The 27,800-nt window shown below is 40.6% G+C and overlaps 1 protein-coding gene across 17 annotated transcripts in view; it reads left to right on the forward strand.

Annotated features, from left to right (window-relative positions):
* The window catches only part of MAGI1 (membrane associated guanylate kinase, WW and PDZ domain containing 1), a 638,869-nt gene that overhangs the window by 587,061 nt on the left and 24,008 nt on the right, over window positions 1–27,800 (forward strand). For 13 of the 17 annotated variants that reach the window (XM_077858168.1, XM_077858158.1, XM_077858160.1 and 10 more), the window contains 5 exons: window positions 6,122–6,153; window positions 16,739–16,955; window positions 20,797–20,880; window positions 23,749–23,840; window positions 25,397–25,589. In XM_077858168.1, coding sequence (XP_077714294.1) covers window positions 6,122–6,153; window positions 16,739–16,955; window positions 20,797–20,880; window positions 23,749–23,840; window positions 25,397–25,589 — 618 coding nt within the window. The remainder of the gene's footprint in view (window positions 1–6,121; window positions 6,154–16,738; window positions 16,956–20,796; window positions 20,881–23,748; window positions 23,841–25,396; window positions 25,590–27,800) is intronic. The other 4 variants (XM_077858165.1, XM_077858166.1, XM_077858167.1 and 1 more) reach the window with 1 other exon arrangement.

The raw sequence follows: 27,800 nt of genomic DNA on the forward strand, positions 1-27,800 counted from the left end.
AAATTATATGTGAAATTGTGTGCTTCTACGCAGCCTTGCTTGAGAGAGGCTCTAACAACATTTTTTTATCCTATTTTCAATCAAGGCCATGGCCTGGTAATTTATAGCACAGACACTCGAGTAGAAATGGTAGTCATTGAGCTAAGAGAGAGCTAGAACAAACTCCAGTTATGTTTTAATCTAGTACTGCACTAAAGCTAATAAATACATATCATTGTCCAAGCACAATGAGTAATGCTTCTCTGTTTATAATCATAGTTGTATGTAAATCACTTATTAATCCTAGCATTTAGAAATAATATTTTAATACATGTTCTTCTAGTCTTTAGGTGTGTGATATATGTGGGTGATACATACATATACCTGTTTTTTTTAACAATGAGCTTATGTTCTATGTACAGGTCTATCCCTCTTTTACACATCTTATATCTATCACTAAATGTTCTTCACTATTTCTATGGATTCATAATTTTTCATCCTGTTGCTATAACAATATGTTTACTCAGCTTTCTGTTCTTAAAAGCTCAGATTGTTTCCAGTTTTTATCTTCTTTAAATAATACTGTGTTGAACATCTTTTTACATAAATCTTTATCAACCTCTCTGATTATTTCCGGAATACAAACTTTTTAAAAAATTCTTTTTTTAAAAAGATTGTATTTACTTATTAGAGGGCGTGGGAGAGAGAGAGTGCACTAGACAGGGGAGGATCAGAGGGAGAAACAGACTCCCCGCTGAGCTGTGAGCCCAAGGGGCAGGGGTGGGGCTTGGTCCTGGGACTCTGAAATCATGACCTGAGCTGAAGGCAGACGCTTACCCGACTGGGCCACCCAGACGCCCCGAATACAAACTCTTAATGATGAGTTTATTGGATTAAAATCAGCTATAATTTTCGAGTCCAGCACTTAGGGTTATGTATTGATGTATTTTAGAATAAGAAAGTTAGTGGGGTCTGAAATGAACATGTGCTCAGGAGTAGTCTTATTCTACTCATAGTTTGGAATCTATCTATGAGTAGCCCCAGACCAAGTTCTCAGTCTTCTTTTTGTGGCTTTCAGTGATGTCCATAAACTATCTACCTGATTGCCTCAATCGATCAGTGGATCCATCAGTCTCTCTATCTCTTTGTCTCTCTCTCTCTCTCTCAATATATGTAACTGTTCTCTGCTCCTTGAACATTGCATTACCAATTTCAACACCAGTGCTGTTTTTAATCAAACATTTTGCAATGCAAAATGCTAAAGAATCCCATGTGTTCCAATGGCATGTGGATTAGTGACATAGCATGTGTTAGAATGCTAAGGAAGAAGCCAAAATGTTTCCATTGAAATGTTCAAGCCTACGGATCAAGTACAAAGCAGAAATGAATATCACATTGAAAAAATGTGAATTGTTGGCATGGTACATTTTTATTATTGTAGATCCACTCTGCTTATGGTAGTAACTTTAGAATTTACCTGTTCAAAGACTTTCGCATGATTTTTCTTCATTCTTCAGTTGAAGTTGAAAATTCCTTTAACCTGCAGGAAGTTAGGTCCAAAGAAGTCTGATCTCTTTTCCACAACTCAGGCTTGTTCATCTCAGTGCTGAAAAGGCAGTGCTCCCCACCCCCTCCCTGTAGCGTAGCTGAGCTATCCATGTCTACCCTATGTCCATTTAGTCAGCAGAATAAACACAAGTCTTAATCTCAACAGGGATACTTAAGTAAATTGTATGTATACATTCTTTTGAGAGAAAAGTTAGCAAATTTGGAGGATGCAGAGGTTACTGATGGCTCTTGAGATTTAAAAGTGCAGTTAAATGTTCTAAAATTTGCTGCATTCATCTTAAGCAAAACTCAGTATAGGCTTTTGTTTTTTTGTGGTATCTATCTGTGTCTATGTGTATGGTCATAAATAAAGCTTTTCTTGTTGTAGAAATTACTACAATAGGTAATAAAACCCATCCATGATGCCATGAGCTAAAGAACAGTGTTTGGTTCCAGACTTTGCTTCCAAATGCATATATATTCCATTATATTTTTACTTTTTCATATAAATTGTTGCATACAACCATTATAAAATTTCAACAAGAATATCATTTGCCATTTAGTTCTATGAGAACATGTTCAGTAGCATAGTTTATGGTCTTGATATTTAAAAGGGAAGAGTTCTCTTCATGTTATTTGGTTAGATTCCAGTCAGTAGCAGAGAATTTGCCATTTGTTTTCTCCAAAAGGATATTTTTTTCATACGGAACTTTGGAAATTCAGGTCCCAACATTTCTGACTTCCATAAATCACGCTTAGATCCACACTTTGTACCTTCCCCTAAAAGTTTTCCGGGAACCCTTTGAAATAGCATTTGCTATTTTCTAGGCTCTAAGAGCAGATGGTACCATCCATAGACTTTTTCTTCTGCCTCTTCTCGGAATTTCCTTTCCTTTCCGTGAAGGGAACAGGTGAGCCCATTAAGACAGGTGTTGTTTCTTCGCATATGCCTAGTATGTAGTATGTGACACAAGGTATGCAACACAAGTTTCCTGCTGCCCCTGCGAACATAAAGTGTGATCTGTCCTGGGAAGACCATTATCATGCTATGAAGTGTGGGATCATGCTGCTTTCTATCACCCATCCAGTGCTAGGTCTTGGAAAAATCTGATAAATGGTGACCTTTTCTGAGTATTTTCCATTAGGTCTCCCAGCTGTTTTCAAACCATCTGAGTAGTTTTGGCTAAAATACATTATAAATTGTAATCAGGAGCTTTGTTCGCGCATTCATATTCATTAGATTTTAAGATTTAATGACTATGTGGACTTAAAGCATATCCTTGATTTCTTTTTTAAAAAGCACTCAAGTAGAGGCTCTCGAGTTTGGACATTTTGAATACTAATTTGTGGCCAGTTTTGGTTCTTGTAGAAGAGGTGGCTTTTTAAAAAGAAGATAGCAAAGAGAAACAAATATCTCTCTAAATTAAATTTCTTTTTTTGTAAAATACTTGTGCTGTCGATTGAGCTGGGATCTTTTGGAATGTTGTATGAACTACCTCCTCAGAAGAAGCAGACTATAACTGTGATCCCAGTATGCTGTCGACTGGCTGGTTTTGTACAATTAGTGGAAGAGTCGTTAATTAATGTTTATTGTTAGATAAATATTTCATTACCTCAGAAAGATATGAATATATGTTCTTGGTAAAGAATTCTAGATTAAGACCATGTCTGCTTAAACTCATCTCTCCAATCCCTGCCCCTCCTTGTCTACCAGAAACAGCCCAGTTATCCATTTGGTGTGGACAGTCATGGAGAGTGGACCCAGTGCGTGTGTTTGTATTTAACACCTGTCTCGTCCTGTCCCTGCTGTTCTGCAACCTGCTGCTTGCATTCACCCTTGTGTTTTGGAGACCATACATGTTACACATAGAGCTCGTTCCTTTTAATCTCTGCAGACTGCCTTATAGGTTGGCTATTCCACAGTTTATTTAGAACCTCTGGTCCTTTCCAGGTCTCCTTTCTACCAACAATACTGCAGTGAGCATCCTTGTACCTGCACCTTTCAATGGGCAAGTGTTTCTCTATGATAGAGAAAGAAAAGTACCCTTTATTTTGTACATGAAATCTTAAGAGGGAATTTAAGATGGTCAAGGTTTTTGAGGTTTTTTTTTAAAGATTTATGTATTCATTTGAGAGAGACAGAGAGAGAGGGAGGTGGGGAGGAGCAGAGGGAGAGGAAGAGAGAATCCCATGTGGACTCCGCGCTGAGCACCGACTCTGATGTGGGGCTTGATCTCACAACCCTGAGATCATGACCTGAGCCAAAATTAAGAGTCGGACAAAAAACCAACTGTGCCATCCAGGTGCCCCTAAGATGCTCAGTTTCAAAAGTGATAAGCAGAATACAGATCAAAGCCATTTTCTTGGACTCTTCCTACCTAATTGGGGATTCTTGACACATTTTTATAGAGGGTCGCTGGGTGAAGTGAGGTCAAGTCTGGTAAAAGGTAACTACAGTGAAACGGTATTTCCTTTAGTTAGTTAAGAAGGTCAGTCTGAATTAGGAAAACCTTTGAATTCAAAGATGTAGTATTAAACAATTTTGAAGTGCATACAGTGACCAAAGCTGATATAACTTAATAAAATTCCCTAAGGGAATCACATTAATGAATACACAAAAGCACCTAATAATTTTTAAAGAATAATGACACAACTAAATTGTTCAACACAGTTATTCTCACCTATAGGTAAAATATGTCCCCTGCAGTGTTTTCTATATGTTACCGTGTTAGGCAAGTGACTTTCCCTAGTTAGAGGAAGGTGACCATAACCACTGCCTTTCTGAATGGTGTAAATTCACAAAGTAAGGTGAAATGACTGACATTTGAGGGGTCCACTCTGTGCTGGGTATGAGGCTTCCAGAATGTGTTGTCTATTTAATTGTCCTAATCCTGTGAAGTAAGTCTGATTATCTCCATTTCATAAACTGAGGCACTGAAGCAACCCACTGAAGGCTACCTGAGTTCATCTGACCTGAAAGAGTCATATTCTTTCTACTGCATCATAGTCTCCTTAAATGTGGTCCTCAGACCTCCTGTGTCAGAATCTCCCAGAAGATTTTATCATACTGCAGATTCCTGGGCCCCTCTCAGGGTCAGGCCTGGGATTCTGGCTTTATAACAGTTCTTCATGTTCTCCGGATGTGCTCAGAAGTCCGAGAGCCACTTGGCCAGACCATGGTGACCCCGTTGTGGTGATGTGATGTGCCTTGCCAGAATGTGTCTCCAGGGTCTTTGGGGACGAGGAATCCATGACAAGTCATGCCTCACTTGCAGTGGGCACACTAGCAGTGCTCCTCTGGTGGCTTCCTCCTACTCATCCACTTCCGTTGCCTCATGTTCACTTGTGCTGAACTTAGCACAGCTCATGGTTTGACAAGTCACTTCCCAAAGCATTGAAATCATCACACTACATAGGGATCGTTTTCTAAAAAAGGTTGAAGTTGCCGGCGCAAAATCATCCGATCCCAAGTATATCTTTTGTACCCAGCGCAGATGGAATCTACATCTTGCATTCTAACCCTTGCTCAAACCAAAAATAAGAAATAAATAAAGAATGAGAGGGCAGCTTGCAGAAATGATTACCTTTGAAACACCATTATGTGCTTTTATTTTCCTTTCTAGCCCTCTTTTGCTGCACTCCCCTGTTGGCAGATTTCCCATACGTCTGCCCCTAATCGCTGCTGACTTTTCGAGAAGTGTGAGGCAATCACCAGCCCCTTCCAGCTTTCACCCTCCCACGAAGGAGAGGGTTCTGGAAGAGCCAGCTAGGATCAGTGAATACCTTTCTCTCCTCTGCCTTTCTCATCTTCACTCAGCTCCATGAAATTTCTCATTCACTCTCCACCAATCTGCTTTCCCCTTAAGGATCTGACCCCAGCTAGCTTCCTTTCCAGCAAGCTAAATAGGAGTGTGCTTGGGTGATTGACATGCACGGAGAGGTGTGCCCATGATCTGGAAGGGGTCCTACACCAAGTTCAATTTGTGTTCCCTGCTGGCAAAAGAGCATCCGTCTTTTTTTTTTTTTTGGTGTTCAGCTCATCCAAATAAAGAAGGCATTTCCTCTCCTGAAAAGCAGAGGGGGGAAAAAAGGGAAAGAAACGACCAAAAAAAAAAAAAAAAGGAAAGAAAAATTTAATTTTAACCATGTACTCCTCTGCAACTAAATATACACCCCTTCCTCTGTCCTGATTGGTCCGCTTCAATTGACAAGTGGATCGTGTGGAAAGGAAATATCCTGGACTTAATTGTAAGTTAAGTCTCTCTTAATCCAGAAGAGCATTTGAGATTCTGTCCAAGTGTTCAATTTCCCAGGCCGCTGAGGTCTGTGAATTTCTTTTCCCAGCCTCCAGGCTGCTGCAGTACAAGCCAGCATAGCTAATGCAGATAGATCTCCTGCCTCTCGCTCTCCTCCTCCCTCTGCTTTGATTCGATATGAACAGCCTGGTAACTCCGATGCTGGGGAGAAATCTGACATAACTCTGCAGATGGCTAGGTTGCCATGAAACACCTGGGGATTGTTCTTTAAGGAAAAAGGTAACATTTATATGCTAATGATTTCTTCCCCTCTTCCCTCCTTGTTGCATTTTTTCCAGGGTTGCCAGTTCCCAAGAAGAGCCCAAAGTCGGTAAGGACTTATCAGTTACTTGGTTCTTGTTTGGGGAGGGGGGGGGCGTCCTGGTGGTAGAAAGAGACGCTGTCTGGCTTGACTTCATGAAATGTGTTTTAGAGTCAGTGGGGGAAACAGTAGCTTGGGCTCATTTTATTAAGTTCTGGGGGTCTGTTTGATAGAGAAGGTATTGGGTTTATCTTTAACTGTCTAGTGATTTGTGGGCAGGCTGCAGGAGCCAGGTTAAAGAATGCATGTTTGGAATCTTCTCTGTATAAATGCATGACAACTCTCATTAAATGGAGGAGTTTCTTAGGTGTTTTAACTTGATACAAATGCTATTGTTTCCTTGGGGTGGGGGGGGGGAAGCTCCACCTGCTTCCTAAGTAGGGTTGCTCTTAACTGGTGTTTCCATCCATTCACTTGGGGAGATTCTTTCCCTGAGCTTTCTTATGCATTGGATGATGAATTATTTACAAAATTAAAAAGCCTGCAGGTTTAAAGAAGAATTGCTTTGCCCTGTATATATATCCATGCTCACATGGAACAATGTTCACTGCCCCAGCACTGAGAATAAGACATTTCCTTGCTGTCGAAATGTCCTTTGTTGTTTTGCTAGCTTTAGCAGCATTATGCTGCAGGTATAGGATTCTTTAAAAAAAAAAAAAAAATCAATGTTTTGCTGTCCTTTGTAATCTGGTTTCCCTGAAGATGCATTACCTAGTTGACATGTTAGCTAATAGCTTAGAGGCTATGGTGTTTTGCTTGGTGGTGTGAGCTTCTGCTCCCAGGGCACTGACAACAAATTAAAATGCTACTTAAAAACTCAAGATCTGGAACTACAATGCCTGTGAAATTGATCCGGGAGAAAGAAGCTTCCCAATTCATTATCATTGGGATAAAGAGGGGTACTTCCACGTGGCTTAGAATATTTGGGGGAGGGAAAAATCTACAGCTTGCCGCCATCCAGGAAAGGAGAACCTTTCAAACTTTGCAGCTCACAGGGGCTGCAGCTGGATTCTTTTCCACCTGTCTCCAAGCCTGGCGGCGAGAGGCAGAAGTTTATTAAGGAGATGAGAGAGGGAGCTGCCTGCATTCTTAAGCGCCACTCCTAAGTTGTCCAAAGAGAAAAACCTGCAATAATTGATGTGATTCCAGTGGCACAGTGCTGTGGCGACTGGAGCATGTGACTTCAGGGCTGCTTCCCTTGTCAGTTTGTGTTCATGTTTAAGCTGAAAAGTGCTGGTAGGTGTCCACATCGGAACCAGAGATGCCATCGTGCGCGAGTGCGTGCGTGTGTGTGTGTGTGTGTGTGTGTGTGCATGCACATACGCACATGGCACATGTGTGTCCTCCTCCCTGGGTCATAGTCAGAAACCTGTTCAGCCTTCAGAAAAATAGAAGCCAATCTGGAAGATGTGTCACATGAGCTTCAGTTAGCCAGCATTTTTTTCTTCTGCACCCTCAAGCATGCTTGCTGTGTGATGCGCGGACTGATTTTACACACCACACAGGAATGGAGTCTTAACAAGGAGCAGACTGGGGGAGATAGAGCGGTTTTTCACAGGGAGCATGACCTCAAGTAGCAAGGTGTTCTTTTTTTTTGTTGTTTTGCATCCCCTTTAAACTTACTTTGCAGAAGGATTTTTGTGGATTTCATTTGGATCTTTTCTTCACCAAAGTGTTTTGGGATTCACTGCTGAGCTCCAAGGATATCAAACAGGTATAGAGCCTGTATTCACCAAGTCAGTTAAGAGAATTCCCTATGACAGTTTATTTTTGTAGAAGCTGTGTCATTAGCAAGCGGCAAGCCAATTACTCCGTCTGCATTCCTAGGAAAAAAGCGTTCTTAACTGCTTTGCCCACAGTCTGCTGGCTCTTAATTACCACAAGCTAAGAGACTGGTCTGTTGCCGGGTTAGAAAAGAACAAGCCCCCAGCCTGGGGCTCATCTCTCCCTGATTTCTGTGCCAGGACAGGGATGATGGGTTTCACAGCATTGCTGGCACACTCTGGCAGCTGCTGTACAAAATTTGGGAACTCTCAGCCAAGGTCTGCTGTTGCCAGTAGAGCATTGCTAACATCTGTGATCCGTGGGAGCTCCGTACAGGTGGGTTGAAAGCTGGTTCCCTTCCCCAGTTTGAATTTTGATGATGTCCTGCCAGAAAGACAGCTGAGGATGGGATTTCTATGGTGGGGCTGGGGTGGGTGGAATCCACGGGGACACTGGATGTCATGGTTCCAGAAAGCCAGTCACATAATGGCAGATAGGGTCCGTTGTGCAGGCTACGTAATGAATGCATGCAGATCGTGCCTGGGTTGTGATATGTTGAGATTGACCATTCGCTCTGTGAATTTGCTGTCTTAACCTGGGACCATGTTTCTTCTCTTCTTTGAGAGGCTCCTGACATTGTTGGCTTGCTCGTGTGACTGACAGCTTTCTTTTGCCCTCATACTTTTTTTTTTTTTTTCTTTTTAGTGTTTTCAATAATTAAGTAGCTGGGTTTTTATTAGAACAAAAGGACTTTTTGATCTCATTTCCCCTCCTGGGCAGCCTCTATAGCTTACTCTTAATAAGCAGTTTCACCTACTAGATTTAGTTTAAATGTTGATTTTATGGGTTCCGTACTCATTGGGAACAATGGCAGTATCTTAATAAAATGCTATTAATTTAATACCTGGACAGCCATAACATTGGGAATTTTTCTGCCAAATAGCAGAGACAAAAATAAGACATATTTGCTGTCAGGTTTTAGACCTCACTTGGAAACGGATTCTGAGGCCCAGTTTAATCATCCTGACGGAAACTTACTTAACTGAGACTCTAGTTCTGAATCACACACGAGAATTTTGTAAATGAGAATTTAAAAACTCTAGGGGCACCTGGAAGGCTCAGTTAGTAGAGAGTGCAACTTCTGATGCTGGGGTTGTGAGTTCAAGCCCCATGTTGGGTGTAGAGATTACTAATAATAATAATAAATTTTAAAAAAGAATTTAAAAATCTAAACATACATCAAACCCCAAATTTTAAGTCTGTATTCACTTTTGTTTTCTCACTAGTTCATTTCCAAACTGTTACCTCCCTTACTCCCTTCCTTCATCTACCCAACCATCCATCCATCCATCCATCCATTTATTTAGCAATTAGTATCAAAAATCTAGTGTCAGGCTTGGTGTGAGGCACTGGAAATACTGTGATAAATAAGTTGGTTGGTGCCTTTCTTCGTGGAGCTTACAAACAAATGATGTTTTGATTGCTTCTGTCAAAACAAGGACTTATCATCTCAAATTGTGAAAAAAATTTGCCCACTTATATCAATGACATGTATTTATTGAGTATCTTTTATATGCCGGATCCAGTGCCAGTATACAGCAGGATAGAAAACAAAACATTCCTGCCTTCATGCAGCTGAAGAGAAAGAAACAATAGCCATATAAACAGGCAGATGTATATGGATCCTCTTTGTGGGGCATAAAGTCTGAAAGCTTCAAAAGTTCAAAAAGCAGAAAGATTGGGGCACTTGGGTGGCTCAGTCAGTTAAGCATCTGACTCTTGATCTCAGGTCAGGTCTTGACCTCAGGGTTGTGAGTTCAAGCCCCACGTTGGGCTGCATGCTGGGCATGGAGCCTACTTAAAAAAATAAAAATAAAAAGCAGAAAGATAATGTAGAACCAAGGACAAACATAATGAAAATCATTCAGCTCTTAATTACAACAACATAAATTATGTAGTCCTACAAAGCCATAGGAAAGACATAAGGTTGCCATGATGGAGCCATGGAATTGTTCCAAGTTCCCCAGCAGCCTGAGCAATGTAGGAAACCATATCTACTTTGCTCTTATTGTTAGATCAAAGAAAGCATACCATATTCATAAAGGAGACAAAATTTTCCCAGTTAACTAAAAAAACTCACACCAAATATTGGAAAAACCAAGGAAGCCTGTTCTCTTTACCAGTGCAGCAAGCTGAAAGGGACAGGTTTCTGTTACATTGTCCTCGGTTCCCTTCCGCTGGGAGGGATCCTAAGGACATTGCTGACAACCAGTTGTTAAAAGAGATGTGTGAGAGAGATCTCTCTGGTAATGTGCCCAGCAAGTGGCCCCAGCCTGAATCACCCAGTTTTATGTATTCTGTTTTCTCAGACTCTTGTGGTTGTCTTAGCACCTCAGAGCCCTTTGTCCACAACCTGGCAATAGTACAATTCATCAGAGCTCCTGCAGGCTCTGAGGAGAAGCAGGGAGTAGTAGAGGGAAGGAGGATTAGAATTGCTTAGGTATATCTTATTGCTCCTCAACTTCTCACAGCGACTCATACCCTCAATCCCTTGGAATCTAGAAAATAGACTTTGCTTTTGTATTAGATTTTTTTAAAACATTCCGTGTGAACCCACATTAATTTTCATATCCAGCCGATGCCTTCCTTTTCTTCTCCATTAAATCCTCTCATCTCTTTTAGAAGAGATTATTTGACCTAACACCTATAAATGATAAAAGAGACAAGGACTGTCCTCTGCTTTGGTTTGGAGTTGAGTCTCTGATTTTTGCACAACCTTTAATGACATTGGCCTAATATCTCATCAGCACTTGGAGTTTTTCCTGTTGTCCATGTAAATCACTGCAGTGGCCTTCAGTCTTGGCAGATAAGTGAACTGTAAATAATTTTGCTTTAAAATGGATCGATTTGTCATTTTTAAGCCACATGAATTCTTTTCATCATTTAAGCTCCTAAGTGCTGTCTGTATTCATTTGCTCTTCCGAGCAAATATTTTCAGCTCACTTTATAAGTACCTTCATTTTGAAATCATTCTGTGAAATACCAATGAGTTGACTTCTTTTCCCCCATTTCCATTTATAAAAACCATTGCATTTTCCCAATTTCCTTGGCCTGTCAATAGTTAAGAAATCTTTCATGCTGGGAAATTAGTGCAGTTTAAATCAAAAGGTCTTATGACATGAGTTTATGGCTACTGTGTGGCCAAGGACTTTAATGAAGTTTTGAAAATTGAGCCCATTTCTTTCTTACTGGTCAACTGATTTGATATTTATCTGTTTATTTTTTAAAGATTTTATTTATTCATGAAAGATACACAGAAGCAGAGACATAGGCAGGGAGAGAAACAGGCTACCTCCCAAAAGCCTAATGCAGGACTCGATCCCAGGACCCCAGAATCACGAGCCAATCATGACACTCAGCCACTGAGCCACCCAGGCACCCCTTGATACATAAAAATAAAAATCTCCCTTCAAAAAGATCAAAATAGTGATAAGAGCTAGCATTGGAAATACCCATCTCAATATGTGGCACATCTTTCCAACTAGTCGCTCGAGCTGGAGAGCTGGGAGGTGGGTATCCATGTTTCCAAGAGGTCCTCCCCCTCCTCCTCCTCTTCCCTGCCCTCCACTCAGTCATTCAGCAATGCCTGTTGAATCTGAACCCAAATGTCTTTGCTTTCACTCGTCCCTTCCCTTCACCACAGCTCTTCCCTAGTGTAAACCACCTCAGGTCCACATAGACTGTGCAGTAGCCTCCTGACTGGCTCTCTGCTTTAACTACTGTCCACACTAATCTCTTCACCTCTCAATAATCAGACCAAACTTTCTGGAAGCCACTTGGCTCCAAGCATATCTCTGCTTTGAATTCATTAGTGAATTTCTTCTCCTCTGAATGAAGAATGAGTCCCAGACTCCTTAAAGTAGCTCATAAAGCCCTTGTAGTATCTGATCTCTGAGCTCATCTCACACCACTCTACTCCCTTGCTGTGTCACACTACCTTCTTTCTCTGTGTTCTTCAGACACTCCAAACTCATTTTTGCTTGAAGACTTAGCACACGCTGCTTCCATTAATGGCCTGTTCTTCTAGAAGCCTCTCCCTACCACCTATCTAAAGGACATTGCAATATGTTGTTATCAAACTGTTATGATTATTTGATTAATATCCATCACCCACACACCCCTAAATACGCAAGTATAAATTCTCTAAGTTTAAGTATCATCTTTCTTTCTTATACATTGTATCCCTGATAATCTGGCTCATAGGAAATGATCAGTATGTATTTATTGGATGAGTGAGTAAATGCAATGTGGGTAGTTGCTTAAGGGAGCCTTGTCTGGATGTTCTATCATTTGTGTGCTATGTGCTTACACACGGTACTGGTATGCATAGAATAACAGACTTGAAAATGTATCTTTAACTACAGATACTTTTCTTTGGGCCAGTTTCTCACCTAGAAAAATGAGGAGAAAGATGCAAATCTGATCCTGTGCTATAACTAGTTGAGAATTGAATTTGTCGTCATGCCCCATGCCCCAGATCTTCCCTGAGAGGTAATCCAGGAAAGGGGACAAATTGACTTTAATTTGAGAGGTACATAAGCATGACTTTTCTCCTGGACAGTTCTGGGCTGTAACATCATAGCTAATTAGTATTCTCACAGAAATTGAAAGGCATTTTGAACTTTTGCACAGACACAGCGCATAGCTTCAAAAAACTTAGAGTACAAGATATTAAAAATAGAATGCATCTTCAAAATGCGTACTTTTCATAATTGAACTTGAGAAGAAACAAAGTGAGGTTAAATCTTATCAGGGGAAAATCCAAATGGCTTCCAGATTATTGTGCATTAGCCCATTAGTGTGGGTTAGAATATGTCATTTAGTGACAGTTTTAGTGGCGGCATCGTTTTTCGAGCATATTCTCAGGATGCTGCTTTACTTTTATTTTCCAAATTTAGGAACAAAGTTTAGATGGCATTTAAATGGGCTGCAGAAATACAGTTTCAGAGACAGTTTTACAGACTCATTCCACATTCTGTCATTTTGTGTTAAATTGGACCAAAGTGATTCATTTATTGGGAGGTGAGAAAGGGTGTTAAAATTTGAAAAGTGGCCCAAGCCATTTCTGGTAGACTTCATTTGCACACCCTGGTAATGGCCACGCCATTCCTTTCCGTTAAACCCAAGATTCCCAGGTCCTCCATGTCAGAGATTTGTTACAGTGGGACAACCATCGAAGAGTCTTGGGAAGCCATGAGGTGACAACAGAATCTGTGCATATGCATTTATGGACTTGTATGTAAAAGCACATGTGCATTCTCTGCAGGAGGAAAGTCTAGCCCGTTATCAGATTCTGTCAGTGGAGCAAGGTTGCCAGAGAGAAGCTATTCTCCAATTCAGGAAGAGGGGGTGAGTGGCACAGGTTATAGCTAGGTTTCCGGGGACGACAGGGTAACCCCGGGAAAGAAGAGTATGACATTACCTGCATAGATAACCCTGCTGTGCAGCACACTCTGGGTCCCAGTGAGGTTTCATGAAGGGTGGTCTCAACACGAAGGAGCCTGAAGCTGCAGAGGTCGATACTAACTGTGCCATGAATATAGTGTCTGTGGACCAATCCCACAATCTGGCATTTGCTACTCATCTTGAAGAACCAATGTGGGTATTCGAATGGAGGGATACAATTCTCTGAGTGAACTCAGAGGTCCTTAATCTGTTGAATTATTTGCTTTCATACTTAAAATACCTTTTTCCTCCTTTCCTGAGAGGAGAACAAAAACAAAACAGGACCAAAATGTGAAAAAGAAGGGCACCTGGCTGGCTCAGCCAGTGGAGCATGCAACTCTTGGTCTCGGGGTTATGAGTTCAAGCCCCACATTGGGTGTAGAGACCACTTAAAAATAAAATCTTTAAAAAAATGTAAAAAATAGAAAGTAAGTCTCCATGAATATTCCTTATTACTAAGGTTTATTTCAAAACAGAGAGGGCTTTAAATTCTGTCTTGATTATAACAAGCATTATCTTTATGTTATAAGAAGTAGGCAATACAGGGAAGTGTAAGGGGGTTAGAAAGGCACCCTGAATCCCATTTTTTTTCTTTCTATGCTAGTGTGTGTGCACACCAAAAATGGGCTGGTGCTGCGCGTGCTTATTTATAATCAAGACCCTTGTAAAGACCACAGTGAAGAGAAACACAAATTTCCACCCACATGCAAAAGAGAGCGGGAAATGTATCTGTCATTAACATTTTTTGACTCGTAAAGTCCTGAGCATGACTCCAGGGGAAGCAAGAAGGCAACTATTGAGCTTCTTGGGGCAGAAGTTGGATAGCTGGCCCCCAGAGCCAAGTTTGCTGTTGGAGAGGACTGTTGAAAGTTGGCAGGACCAGGTTCTATTCCAAGCCTTTGGAATTCTGACCCATCCTGGTCTGAAATGAGCACTTCATCCTGCAAAGGGAACAGTGGTGACATGAGGGATGGTGGTTGTCCCTGCCCAAACCTCAGTGTGTGTTCCTGGCATCAACACCAGAGTATATTGTCCCCTTGCATCTGAGTGAACTAAACCTCTCATAGTTTTACCAAGACCTCTTTGCTAGTTTAGAATATGGGCCTCAAATTTCTCCTGCCATCACACCAAATACAATTTTAAGTGGTCTACTTGCCTTCAGTAAGTACATCCCCGATATTCCTCAACTTTGAAACCTTGCCAAAATCTATATTCAAATCTGTAATAGCAAGCGTAAATGAAGCTTTTGTCCTCCTTGGGCTCTCTTCAGACACTTCTTCAAAGCAAAGATTGGAAGAGGAGGGAGTCAAGGAGCCTGAGATTTAAATGAAAGGGACCTTGAAAATTTCCGTGGAGATGGGGAGTGAAAGATGAAGGATACATACATTCTGGAGAGACAGCAAGGAATGATTCTGATAGGACCGATTATAAGACCAAGGAGAGGGATCCCTGGGTGGCGCAGTGGTTTGGCGCCTGCCTTTGGCCCAGGGCGCGATCCTGGAGACCCGGGATCGAATCCCACGTCGGGCTCCCGGTGCATGGAGCCTGCTTCTCCCTCTGCCTATGTCTCTGCCTCTCTCTCTCTCTCTCTCTCTCTGTATGACTACCATAAATAAAATAAAAAAAAAAAAAAAAAAAAAAAAGACCAAGGAGAGATTTTGATGCTATCCACAACTTTAAGGGACTGAAATGCTGTGGGTCAAAGATCTTATAAACCACTTAAATAGCATTGCATATAGATTCTGTAATAGAGAATGGAGCAATTCTTGTCCCTTTTATGATGCTCTTAAGCAGGTAAGTATAGGGACAGAACATCTATTAAGTAAGAGTCAGGATTCCAGAGGTTTTATTTTGAATGGGGGAAACTAAACATCTGGGCTTACCACCATCTTCTATTCAAGAAAATAAGAACTGAAGTTATTTCATATCCCACCAGGTATTTTCCTCCCGCTAGATTTTGCTTTCCATTCGATCAACATCCAAACAAAGACTGTTTAATAAAATAGGAAGGGTCTTTTGCTGAGCAGATTTTAAGGACAGGAATCTGCTTATTCTATTGAAATTTAATGAAACCCTTTCCCTTTGAATATTGCTTGGACTTTGGACGGGTTGCAAATCTAACAAGGCTGACCTCTTGAGGTCAACCCATATATAAAGTTTGATCTTGGTTTTTAAGCAACAGCAGTGTCGGGAGATCAAGAGGTGAAATTCAATGCCTGTAAAATTGATTAGCCAAGAATTATGGAAGCTCTTCATATGATAATTACTTATATGCTTATAAGTACCAGTGCACATAGAATGCTAGGCATGATTTTTTGAAAGGTCTGATCCGTTTTCTTTATGGTATAGAAGAACTTATGGCAAACCTTTAGGTGAAAGTTGGGCATTTTATTACTGAAAGATAGAAAGTGAGAACTCCCCAGAAATATTTTCAGCCTTGATCATACTTCTTTTGGATGTGATAGCCTTTTACATTTAAATCACCCCTGGTTTTTTGCCTCAACATATTTTGCCCAAAAAATATGAGGATGTTGAAGTGATTGATACATGTTGTATCTCTTTCCTGAACTTCAAACTCAATGTACCCAGTTACTTATTGGACATCTCCAGATGGATGTCTAATAGCTCAAATTTATAAGCCCAGAACTGAACTCTTCCAACTGCAAAGGCCCAAATAATCATCCCCTTTATCTCTGTCGTATCAATAGAAGGTGACTTCAGTCTTCCAGTTGGATCAGCAGCCCCCACTTTGAAGCCATCCTTGATTCCTTTTTCTTACACCTTCCACACAACCTGTTAACGAATCCCTTGGTTAAGGCTCGACCTTCAGGGATATGTCCAGAATCTGACCGCTTGTCTCCATCTCTGCCACATTACCCTGGGCCAAGCCATCATCCTCTCTCACCTAAATAATCACAATAATCTCCTAAGGTCTCCCCACTTTCACCCTTGCTCTAGGACCTTTGAAAACAATATCAGTGACAAAAATAAGGTTGCTAAATTGATACATCTTGTAATACACGCACCCGGTGTCTTAGCTGGGAACCTATGATGAAAATTGGATTTGTTTTCCGCTACAGACCAGAGAGCAATATGGTTTGTGATTATGTCTTTCCATCTGGCCCGCCCCTGTCTCTGTCTGCCAATCACCTGGGGATTTATCTGCATGCAGCATTAGCTGGAGAAAGATGGAAGCCAAAATGTTGTTGATGTATTTATGTATGTGTGCGTAGACATGCTGAACAAAAACAAGCTGATGGAAACACCCACTCAGAGAACCAATAACATTCTTTTCTTCTTGCTTCTCTCACTCGCTTGCTTTCAGCAACCACTGGAAAGAAAAGACAGCCAGAATAGTTCTCAGCACAGCGTTTCCAGCCACCGGAGCCTGCACACGGCCTCCCCAAGCCACAGCACACAGGTGCTCCCCGAGTACCCACCTGCAGAGGCCCCAGCTCCAGATCAAACCGACAGCTCTGGGCAGAAAAAACCAGATCCTTTTAAAATCTGGGCCCAGTCCAGGAGCATGTATGAAAACCGACGTGAGTAGCACCCTGGCTTCTATCTTCCCGAGACCCCTGCCCAAGGCTCCAGCTGTCTTTTGAGGCTTCTTGAAAATAGACTTTCAGTATATGAACGGGGTAGAGGTGAAACACAGTGAGAGGTGAAAGCTTCTCAGAATAGTGATAGAATCTGCTGGATGTTCCTGGAGGATCCATTATGTGTTCAGTATGGGGTGGACTAGATGTGGATGGTGGTCAAATAAAGGGTCTGTATTAAAATGGATTTATTTTCCCTTCAGTTAAAAGAAGTGGCAGATAAGAGCTGCTGTCTCATTAATTCTTCCTCCCCGTGTAGAGATTGTGGCATGTTCTCGTGAAACAGCTCTGATGTACAATAGAACATAAATATGATTGGTTTAGATTGTAGGAGCAATAAGAAGAAATTAAATGCTTTCTCGTTGGTCTCCTAGTTTTTGAGAATACTGGTAATTTTTTTTTTTTTTTACTGTTATCTGTCTTTTTAAACATTCCCCTTAATAAGAAAAAAAAGAAAGAAAGCAGTGAGTGATTTGTGCTTTAATTATTTATGCTGTGGTTAAGTGTGTTCCTTTGGCTTCAATATTTCGATAAATATAAACTAGTGATAGCATACATCCTAATTTTTTGGCCCTTATAAACCTGATATTGCCTTCATGTTTTATTTCTTACCTTTTGTTATGAAATGATTCTAAGGACTGTTCAGGATAAATAATAATCGTTTATCCTATACCATTATCAATGAAAGCTCCCAAGGTGCTTTCATCTTAGGGGATGCAGGCTAACTCCCTTTTTTGGCAGTTGCTATTGCTGACATTTTCTCATGAGTATGATTGGTCAGGATGAAGCCACTTTGGAGGAAGAACATGCACTTCATTTTCTCTTTGGGGCATGGGATTGGAGAGAATGTTTAATGAGGGAGAAGGCCTAGTCTGGTGAAGGGTCTGATGAATATTGGAAGAAAGAAGAGAAACATTCTGCTCATCCTCCTTATGGCAGCCCCAGCCCCAGCACAAGTTTTCTTTATAGCCACAGCTGTGGTTGTTTCTCAGGCAAATCCCCCTTGGCTTCAGCCTCTTGCCCACCCACTCAGCCTTGACTATGAAGCCTTTGCTTTGCTGGCTGGGACAACTGCTCTGTGACCCAAGCAAAACAGGAGAGTGAGGCCAGCATCCCTACCTGAGGAAAACAACTGGTCACATTACTGGGTGAAATTCAGCACTTAAGGGGCACAAGGCAAGTCTGGAGTCATGATGATTATAAAATTTTTGAAGTCACGCAGGAGTCCCTCCATCCTTTTCCTCCTCCAGGGAGAAATATCCTTGCCCCTTACTGTAACAGTGTGGGGAATTAAATAAGCTCTTTTGGCTAAGGGTTGACTATGCTCACAAAAGCCAGATAATTTGAGAAGGAATTTATTTAGTTCCCGGTCTCAGAAGACCCTTAGAGTATGCCTGAGGCCAGGTCAGAGGAGATGAAGTTCCATTTAGAACATCCCTCGTAAGCATTAGTTGCTAAGTATGAACATGGGGTCTGTTCTCACTGTGACTTCTAACTAATTGTAGTGGTTTCATTGAACAAATGCTTTCCACAGAGGTATATTTTCACATTCTTTTCACATTTCTCTCTAACCGTGTGGCTTCTCCAATCAATGGCCCAACTTCAATTGATGCTGAGATATTGCTTTATTGACCAAGCTCCTGCTTTTTTCAATACAGTATACATTTATGACTTTCCCATGTGTGAATCTTTTTGTGATAAAGTAAGTCATGTTCTGAAGTGCTGGTGGGGCATCAGATTGACAGACAATTCTAACACATCCATTTAACAGGAGACTCCAGCTCAAATACCATTTGCGCCTTGATGGAAGCAAAATTCCTTAAGAATTTGGTATTTAATCAAATTTTCCAAAAACTTTTTGCCAGAAAGAAAAGAAGTAAAATGTGTACTCTTACGACACAGCCAGATGCTTATTTAAGCACCTAAATTGTTCAAGTGACTATCAGACTGAAATATGTGGACTGGGGCCAGTTTTGTCTTCACTTTCTATAACATCTAAGGAACAGGATCTAACAATACAAATGAGAATCAATTTCTTTTTGGTGATTGGAGGCTCCATAATTGAGTGATCGTAGCAACCTAATTGATGTTAAGATTCACATGGATTTCTCTCTCATCACTCAATGAGCATAATGATGAGACGTTCCCTCCTCCCTCCAGTGGTAATTATTTGGTCTCTGTCACAGATTTTCTTTTCACAGTACCGCAAACAAACCTACATCAATCTTGTCTTAAGCAGTATTTTGCTTTATCCCAGGTCCGTTTCTCCCATTACCTTAGGTGGTTTTTAATCTCATCTTGCCCTGGGGTGGGGTGGTTGGAGGGTAGAGGGTGAGTGGGTGGGAAATAGAGCATGTAGCCTTGTTAGATGCGATTCCCTGCCCCTCCCCCAAGACATATTAAAAATGAACAAAATACTCCAGGAGAAATAAGGAAGTTGAAGTCAGGAATAATACTTAATTGGACCCATGTTATCCTCTTTTTATTTTGAAAACATATTTTTCTTATATTTCATTTTACTTTAAAGGGCATTGTGAAGATAAACACAATCTCTGATCAGATTCCTTTACATGGTCCAAATGCTGGGCAAAATACCATATTCTTGATAGGGCCATTTGTCAAAACACCAGTATCAAAATGAATCAATCTTAATTGCAGATGTGTTAATAAGTTCCCTTGAAGGGCTTTAATGTATAATTAAAGGCAAGCATGGAAGACCTTTAAAAGCCATGTTGCCTGTGTTGTCTTTTCTCTAGCAACATATCAATTTGCTAACATGTCTTTAAAAATGACCCTGATATGATCTTATTAGTAAATGTTCAGGGAGACCAACTAGTATCCACCACTGTGTACTACAAAAAGTCTAAATAAAGTATGCGGTTGAAACAGTGCCTGTTGACAAAATAGTTTGGAAAGAAAAAAGTCAAAGCTGTTGTACCAACATTGTAAACCTGTCCTATTCAGGAGAAACATGCTCACACATTTGAAATTGTCAATTGGATCCTTTATAATAGTGAGTTTAAGGAGCTTGGTTGCTTCTAGATGTTAAGAGCTGTTATATGACAGTTCTTATTTGTGTTTTGTTCAGATCTTGGCCAGATCTAATGATTTATGTCTCTAAATAAAAGACTACTCCAGAGGTGCTTGGATGGCTCAGTTGGTTAAGCATCTGACTCTTGATTTTGGCCTGGGTCATGAGATCGAGTCCTGCATTAGGATCTGAGCAGAGTGTCTCAGAGCCTGCATGAGATTCTCTCTCTTCCTCTCCCTCTGCCCATCCCCCCACTCTCCCTCTCCCTATCTTTAAAAAAAAGAAAAAAAGGACTGAATTGCCAAGAATTCACCTGAACAGCTCTTAGTACAAGAATGAATTCTATTGGGAATCTGATACATTTTGAAATAAATAGTGTGGCAGTAACAAAAGTATACTTTTTTTTTTTTCAAAAGGAAATCAGAATTTAGACAAACCCAAAGTTCATGACATGATTAAAACAAGGTCATACGAAAATGTGTACTTTAGGGTATAAATATGAAGAATCTAAGATGGTAATGGTAGTTGTATGGAACTCTCAGTGGAACAACTGTAAATACCAGCTTTTTGACAAAAAAAGCACCATGAAAAAAAAAGCTAGAATCAAACTGTAGTCTTTTAAAACCCACAGCAGCCATGACCTTTACTGTGAAAGCTTAACTGCACATTCCTTATCAATCAAAACTAAATTAAAATGAAGTAAGAGAAAGCACATACATTAAGGTTTGCAAAATTGTGAAATTAATATTCCAGCTATGTCACCTTCGCCTGCATCGGGATTGAGCAAGGGAGAGAGAGAAAGAGAGATCAATTCTACGAGTTTTGGAGAATGTCAGAGTAAGGATCCGCTGAAAACTTTTATTCCTCCATTATTATTCATACTGTTTGATGTTGTCATTGGTCCCTGGGGGGGGGGGGGGCTGGGGAGAAAGTCAGAAAAGGGAGGGAAGAAAGAGAACTGCCATGAACAGGAGTGTTATGGCGCTCCTGTTGACCAAGCATAGACCAAAGACAGGATGAAATAAAAAGTGATGGGCACATTTTATCTAAGTCTGGGCATTTGTGTCTGTAGTAATGGAGACACCAGGAGGTTTTTCTGCAAACCTGGTGATTCCATTCTCTGTAATTATCAAAGGAAGTCTTTTGACAGTTTTATTGAATTATCGCTGGCATTACCAAAGGAGGTAACTGCTGACATTGCCCCCATGCAAAGGCTTAAAAAGGAAGGAAACTGGACAAAGTTTTCTTAGTTCATTTTGATTCAGTCTCCAAAAATAAGTGATATTAATATCAGAAAGATAATTCTCCCCTGCTGCCTCCTAAAAAATTCAATTCTTGTAAAATCTGCCTGAAATAAAGAAGAGAATAAACCATTTGGTGGGGGGACTGGTTTAGAAACTTCAGTGGCCCCTGGGAAGAAGTGGCAGCAGAGAACACAAGAGAGAAATTCTATAATTCTGTAACACGGTTCACTATTGACTTATCATCCAAGTTACATTTTTGAGTACATGGAATTTGTTTGGTGGAAAAATAATGGTTAAAATGCCAAAGTCAAAGTGCCAAAAGACTTTCTTTGTAACATGTTTGGGTTGGTGTATCATATTTGTGTCCGTGTTTTCCTAGCTCATCATTGGCATCTTCCACACCCTCAGTGTCCTTGGGCACCTTCCTTTTCAACAGGAAGCTCTTTAAATAAATTTGCCATTTATTTAAAATAAATTTTCCCATTGATTTTCAGAGAGACACAAACGCTTTTTTCCTATGGACTAAACTGTATGATAAGCCTAAGTCTTGGCCACAACCGCCCGTACCATGACAGCTGACACCTAAATGAGCGAACGAAGGCAGAAACTTGCTACATTTGGTGTCACTGTAGAAAGGGCACGTGTTCTTGTGTTAAATGATGCTGAGAAAAATGGGTATAGGCTGGACGTCTCTGCTGAGATCCTTCTCTTGTTTGCAAAGGGCTCAGCAAACTTAAGGCAGACTCTGCCAGGAACCCAGAGCCGGCCGGAAAGCACCCGTGGTCTATTTTGGAAATAATCTTCCTGCTTGAGTGAACTCAAGACAGAGACCCAACTTGATTTAATTTGTTGTTTCAGTGAGGCTATTAGAGCAAATACCCTTTAGCAGCTACTCGAAAAGAAAGAAAATATTGTTACCTTAGCGTGCTCAAGAAAATATCATTCTCAAATTGTGTTTATGGGAGTCCTATGATGTAGCTAACTGCTTGTTCCATGGAGTCTTGCAGCTTAGCCTCCGCAATTATAATAAAAAAGCATTGAGCATAAAGCAGCATTTAAAGCTCGCGGCATTAAGATAGCTCAGGCAAAAATATTGGATTCAAACTTCTCTCACTTGTACTTACCTGTTCATTTAGTTTCTTGTCTCTCGGTATATTATTCATACACTGTACATTTGAAGGTAGTGGGTGAGTCACTCTTGCCAATTTGAAACCTAAACAGCCGCCTTCTTCTTCCCGACCCCACTATACAAAATTGAAGAAGATGTGAATTAAGCTCTCAGGCCTACACACTCCTTCAATCCGGAGCCCAACTAATTAAATAAACTAGAAAGGATGTAGAACAGTATTTGAGAATCTCCTTTAGGATTCACTGCCACTAAAACATTTTTTCCTTTAAATAAAAGATGTGTCATTTTAAAGACCATAAAACACACTTGTATACATTAAAACAAAGAAGAATTAAATAGAAATAAAATTTTTATTAACTAAGTAACAGAGTGGTACCTAGAACAGTTTCAGGTACAGTGAGCACTGTCTTACAGAAATTACTTTTCTTTTAATAAATGAGATTTTTATTTTAAAGCATGGACCATTACTGAGTTTTAAGAGTACAATATTAAGTGATTGGATAATAAGTTAATACTTACAATTTTAAGATATTATAGGCAAATTTTGGAGCAAAGCAGTCATTCCAGGAATAAAATAAGAAAATATGGAAAATTGATGTTGAACATTTTTATAGATCAGATCACCATTCATGTTGAGAATATGGAAGGCTGGCTCCTTTTTGGTAATGCCATTGAGATCACAATAAACTTTGTAAAAGTTTTTAATATTAGGAAATATTGGGATGATCAAGAGTAACTTTTGGCAAAAAATGATCTAACAAAATCAAATTATTAGGTTGCTGATCTTGATTAAGGGAGAACAAAGTGCCGTTTTTTAAAAAACTGAAAACTCTTGTAAGTCAAGCTATTTTCTTTCATACTCTACTTGGTATAACATCAGATGACTGACCAGGGATCAGGGCTTCTAATTTCTCAGAGTGAGCTTCTGTTTCCACGGTCACTGTGACTCAGCATCAGCTCTTTCCTCAGAGGTGGGCACCCACTTTATAGTCTGACACACAATGGTTTTAATTTCCTTAATTTCTCTGGCAACATTACCAAGGACAGTGGTCAACACTGACTTCTGGTTTAGTCCAGGATAATGGCTTGGGCCTGATTAGGAGTTATCAAACAGTGATTAGTTCTTTGAAGAAACCTAGGGCTCAATGACTGGTCCCACTGTTTGTTTCCACCTTGCGTCCTCTGTTTTGTCATCCATCCGGATAATTCTGCTTCTTTCCATGGTGGAAAGCTGTCATCTGCTCAGGCACCATCAGGATTGTTCCTATGTGTTCACCTTAATTCCTTTTCTGAGAGAAATCACCTTACTCTTCCTTCTTTGTTTCTCTGCAGTTCCAGACTGCCAAGAACAGGACATCTTCCTCTGGAGAAAAGAGACCGGATTTGGATTTAGGATTCTGGGTGGAAATGAACCAGGAGAACCTGTGAGTCTCTTGTCTACCTCTTCCCCCAAGGCTGTTTTCTACAATGTCAAAGCAAATTGGCAGCAGTAGCAAATCGCCAAGATTTGAGTCCAGCTAGGTGCAACTCAGACTGTTTCATCTCAAATAGTGTGGGTTATTCATTGAGTTCTGGGGAGCTCTTTTTGTCTTGAAGAAGAAGAGACTAGTGCCTTTCTTTAAAGGTTGTATTCATGTGCATAAAAAGCATCTGGAACTCTCCATCGAAGGAAATGAAAAACAAAAAGCAAAATAATAGGCATCAACTAATAAAATGAGGGCCAGATCCTTCTGGCCAAATTTGTTAAATTGGCCAGCAGGGAGTGGTCTTTGTGAATCAGTAGCTAGTGCATATAGAGCACTTGACAAGACATGAAAGATCAGAAGAGTAGGACCACTGTCTTGACCAAAGTAGAAGAAGAAACCTGAACAATAGTCAGGAGACCTTTAACCTCCCTGGTCCTCAGTTCCCTCATCTTTAGAACAAACTTAGTATAACACTGCAGGAATGTTTTGAAAGGAGAAGAAAGAACTAAAGATAAATACTGTTAATTTCCTCATAATAAAAATAACTGTTATCTATTGAGCACTTCCTAAGTGCCAGACCCGATGCTAGTGGCTTTTAACCTACATTTTCTCACTTCTCCATCAAATCCAGGAATTTATTCCTGTGTTTCAAAAGATCAAATAAAGACTTAGAAGGGTTAATCCACTTGCCCAAGATCATAGCATTCATAAGTGGAAGGACTGGAATGGGTCCGATTTCAGAGTCCACATGCTTAATCACTCCTTTGTCAAAGCTCTTTATAAATTATAAACTACGTAAAGGTAGTTACAGCATTATCATCTAGTGAGAAGGCAAGGAGAGCACAAATATTTTTGCTCAGGTTTAATAAATGGCAAATGTAACAAGACATTACATATAAAGACTGCTCTGCATGCACGTGCTAAAAGTACAGAAATGGAATGTCAAACCAGACTTTACTTGATTCAGTATTTATTTGCATTCCCTAATGCAAGGCAGAATGCTGTACCTTTAAAGAAAAGTAGTATTACTATTATAATTTCCAGAGTTTCCTGAAGGAGGGTTCTGAGGTAAACAGAGAAGGAGAAAAGATTTGCAAACAAAGGAGTAAAGTGATTTATTTCTGCAAAGGAGAAAAAGAGTGAGTCCTCACCAGACTCCAGATGAAGCCGAAGGAACCAAACAAGAGGTGGTTACTTTTGGGACGCCTCACTGGGTCAGTCCAAAGAGCATGCAACTGTTGATCTTGGGGTATTGAGTTAGAGCCCTACATTGGGTGTAAAGATTACTAAAAAAAACAAACTTAAGAAAAAAAAAAGAAATCATTACTTTTCCATCAATTAAGAATTGTAGAACTGTCAAAATGGCCTGGTACATAATGGGTGCTCAATAAATGTTTATGGCATGGATACAGGCATGAATGAATGAATTGAATTGTTCTCAGAAATGTGAAGGCCATCAGTATAATAGTAAACCAAAAGGTCAACGTTTCATCCATCATCCAATTACTCAACAGATTTATATCGGTCACATCGTACCGCTGGGTGCTGCTGATACGGACGGCCGCCTGAGGTCTGGGGATGAATTAATCTGTGTGGATGGGACACCAGTAATTGGAAAATCACACCAGCTGGTGGTCCAGCTTATGCAACAAGCTGCCAAGCAAGGCCACGTCAACCTCACAGTGCGGCGTAAAGTGGTGTTTGCAGGTATGTTTTTCATTTATTCCTTTAGACAGTTCATTGTCACTTTATGTACAGAAAGGGCCCCCTTCCTGTGTCTGCCTCCTCAAGCATCTATTTTAGCAAATCTTTGCAAATGTGATTAAGCTCAGAATTTCCAGATGGTTTGCTTCTCTTAAATCCAGCAAAACTACTGTCATTCAAAAGTACTTTAATGTGCCATTCAGACACGCTCAGCAAAATCTTCTAGAAGAGGACCAGTTGAATATACCCCTACCTCTCCTTCTCTCTCTGCCAACCAGAACTTAGCCACCTTCTTCATCTGATGTTAATTCTCAACAAAAGAGGTCATTATAAAAGACAGGAAAACTGTTGCTTCAAGTTACAACAATCAGTTTTGTGCCACCAAATAAGCTCATAAAAAAGTCAGTGATACCTTATTCTTTTGTTGCCTTTCATATGTAATAAGCCAGAATTTGTTTCCCCTGTAAGAAGGTGGTAGAACTGGCCAGTTCTAGGCCATCCTTGACTCGTTCCTCCTGTCTACAAGCTTTAAAGTACTTGAGTTATCAAAACATACAAACCCTTTCCAGCTCAACTCAAATAAAACCTTCTCCGTGGAACCCTCAGAAATTCCCTCCTTCTTCCAACTGCCTTCCAATTTTGGCATTCCTTCCTTGCCATTTTTGTGAATCATGGTTTACTTTTGTATCAGGATCTGCCATTTTGAGACAGCTCATTGTGTAAGTATCTCCTTCCCATTCACCCACCGTCTTGAAAGCACCCACATTGGTGGTTTACTGTGTGTCTCCAGCCCCCGCCTCGAAATAGTCAAGAAAGAGTGCAGAAAAAGCAGATTGTTGTATCACTTGAATTACTGAAGAAATATGACATGAAATATTATCATTTCTTCAGAACTTTAATGTTAGTAAAACAGATACTTACCAAATAAAATAAACTGGCCCCTTGTTTAAAAAAAAATTGTATAACTCATTTAAGTGGCATATAATTAAGTATAGAATTAAGATATCAGATTCCAATAGGAGAGTCCTACCGTACTGAAACCGTGGAAAACGGTATTAATCAGTCATGGATTATACCCATAGAGCTCACTTATGGCCTCAGAATATTCCACACAGTCTGTAGCAGTCTGTTAGAAGTGGCTTTTGAGATGGGATAAAAAGTTTCGATGTTACTGACACCCCCCCCCCCCCAATAATAGAGCAATGGCATTTTTGTTTCAGATTTATTTTTTAAATATTAAATATTTGGGGTTTTTAGCTTTGGGTCAAAGGCATGTTAAATCTATAAGGAGACATTAGACTAAGTGCGGTAAGCCACTCACAAAAGGACAAAGACTGTATGAATCCGCTTATATAACAGACCGAGAGTAGTCAAATTCATAGAAACAGGAAGCTGAATGGTGGTTGCCAGCGGTTGGGGAGGGCATAATGGTTCATTAGTGTTTAATGGGTACAGAGCTTCAATTTTGGAAGATGAAAAAGTTCTGAAGATGGATGGTGGTGATGGTTGCACAGCACTATCACTGTGCTTAATGCCACTGAGCTATAAACTTAAAAATGGTTAAGATGGTCAATTTTATGTTACATATATTTTACCACAATAAAAAAGTATATGAAGGGAGAAGCTTCAAGAGTAAGTATCTTAACCCAAAACTTGAACACACATTTTGTTTGTAGCATCAAATGTGGGTCACTCCTGCTTATTATTTTGGCTATTTTGGTGTGCTTTATGTCACCTGATGAGGCAGTAAAACTGGCATTCTGAGGAAGGCTAATGTACCCAGGAGTGTGATCAGAGTAGACAACGACATCTGGAAGGTAGGAAGAGAAACTAAGTATACCTCTGCCGGGTGTTGTCAAGAATCCCACAATATGGTGATTTGAACGGTAAAGTCCACATGCACAGCCCTCTCTGCCTGATAGAAAAGCGGAAAGCAAAGCGGTTTGGAGAGCTGAGCAGAAGGGTAACCTGGAGGGTGAGGAGAAGGTGAACCTGCGCCAGAGGCTCCTTAGTGGAGGTGGGGGTCCTCACCGTGCAGCCACACCTGCCCTGCTCCTCGCGGTCCTGTGGGCCATGCCCCGGGATCTAGTTCCGAGTGGGCGCCTCTGGCAGCCACGATGAGCCCGAGAGCCGGTGCTGACAGTCAGGCTGCTGCTGTGCTCTTGAGGGGTTTGCACCCCGGCTCCTGTCCCCAGCTGCTGCCCGGGAGAAGGA

Source organism: Canis aureus, chromosome 19 (assembly GCF_053574225.1).
Source record: "Canis aureus isolate CA01 chromosome 19, VMU_Caureus_v.1.0, whole genome shotgun sequence".
Taxonomy (NCBI): Eukaryota; Metazoa; Chordata; class Mammalia; order Carnivora; family Canidae; genus Canis; species Canis aureus.